Source organism: Penaeus monodon, chromosome 31 (assembly GCF_015228065.2).
Source record: "Penaeus monodon isolate SGIC_2016 chromosome 31, NSTDA_Pmon_1, whole genome shotgun sequence".
Taxonomy (NCBI): Eukaryota; Metazoa; Arthropoda; class Malacostraca; order Decapoda; family Penaeidae; genus Penaeus; species Penaeus monodon.
Genome location: NC_051416.1, coordinates 4,153,651 through 4,154,028, shown reverse-complemented (window position 1 = coordinate 4,154,028; position 378 = coordinate 4,153,651). Strand labels below are relative to the sequence as shown.

General features: G+C 33.1%; 1 protein-coding gene across 1 annotated transcript in view; it reads right to left on the bottom strand.

Moving 5' to 3' along the window:
* The window catches only part of LOC119593002, a gene marked incomplete in the record, with an annotated part of 27,513 nt that overhangs the window by 2,960 nt on the left and 24,175 nt on the right, over window positions 1-378 (bottom strand). Inside the window, 2 exon segments of the mRNA XM_037941892.1 lie at window positions 90-198; window positions 341-378. Coding sequence (XP_037797820.1) covers window positions 90-198; window positions 341-378 — 147 coding nt within the window.

Sequence of the window (378 nt, the reverse complement as noted above, 5' to 3'; positions counted from 1 at the left end):
GCTTGCAAAACCAGATTATCAAATTTAATAGTAATGCTAATGATGTTATAGAGAAGCCTATAAAACAAGAAAAAAACATTTTTGCTTACCTATTGCCATCCACACTGAAAACCGAATCCACGTGGCTGGTGACAAGTTAAACATCAAATACAAGTTAATGAAGGCACTGAGGGCTGGAATCCATGGTACTAAGGGCACCTGAAAAAAGATACATACATATAATTAATCTTATAATCAACTTAATAGTACAGAAACAACCAAATAGGACTAAATTCACATACCAAAATATAGAAACAAAGATGTTATGATACAGATTTTCCTTTCTTTTTTGAAGTCATACCTTAAAAGTCAGCTTTTTCTTGGATTCTGGCTGCCTTG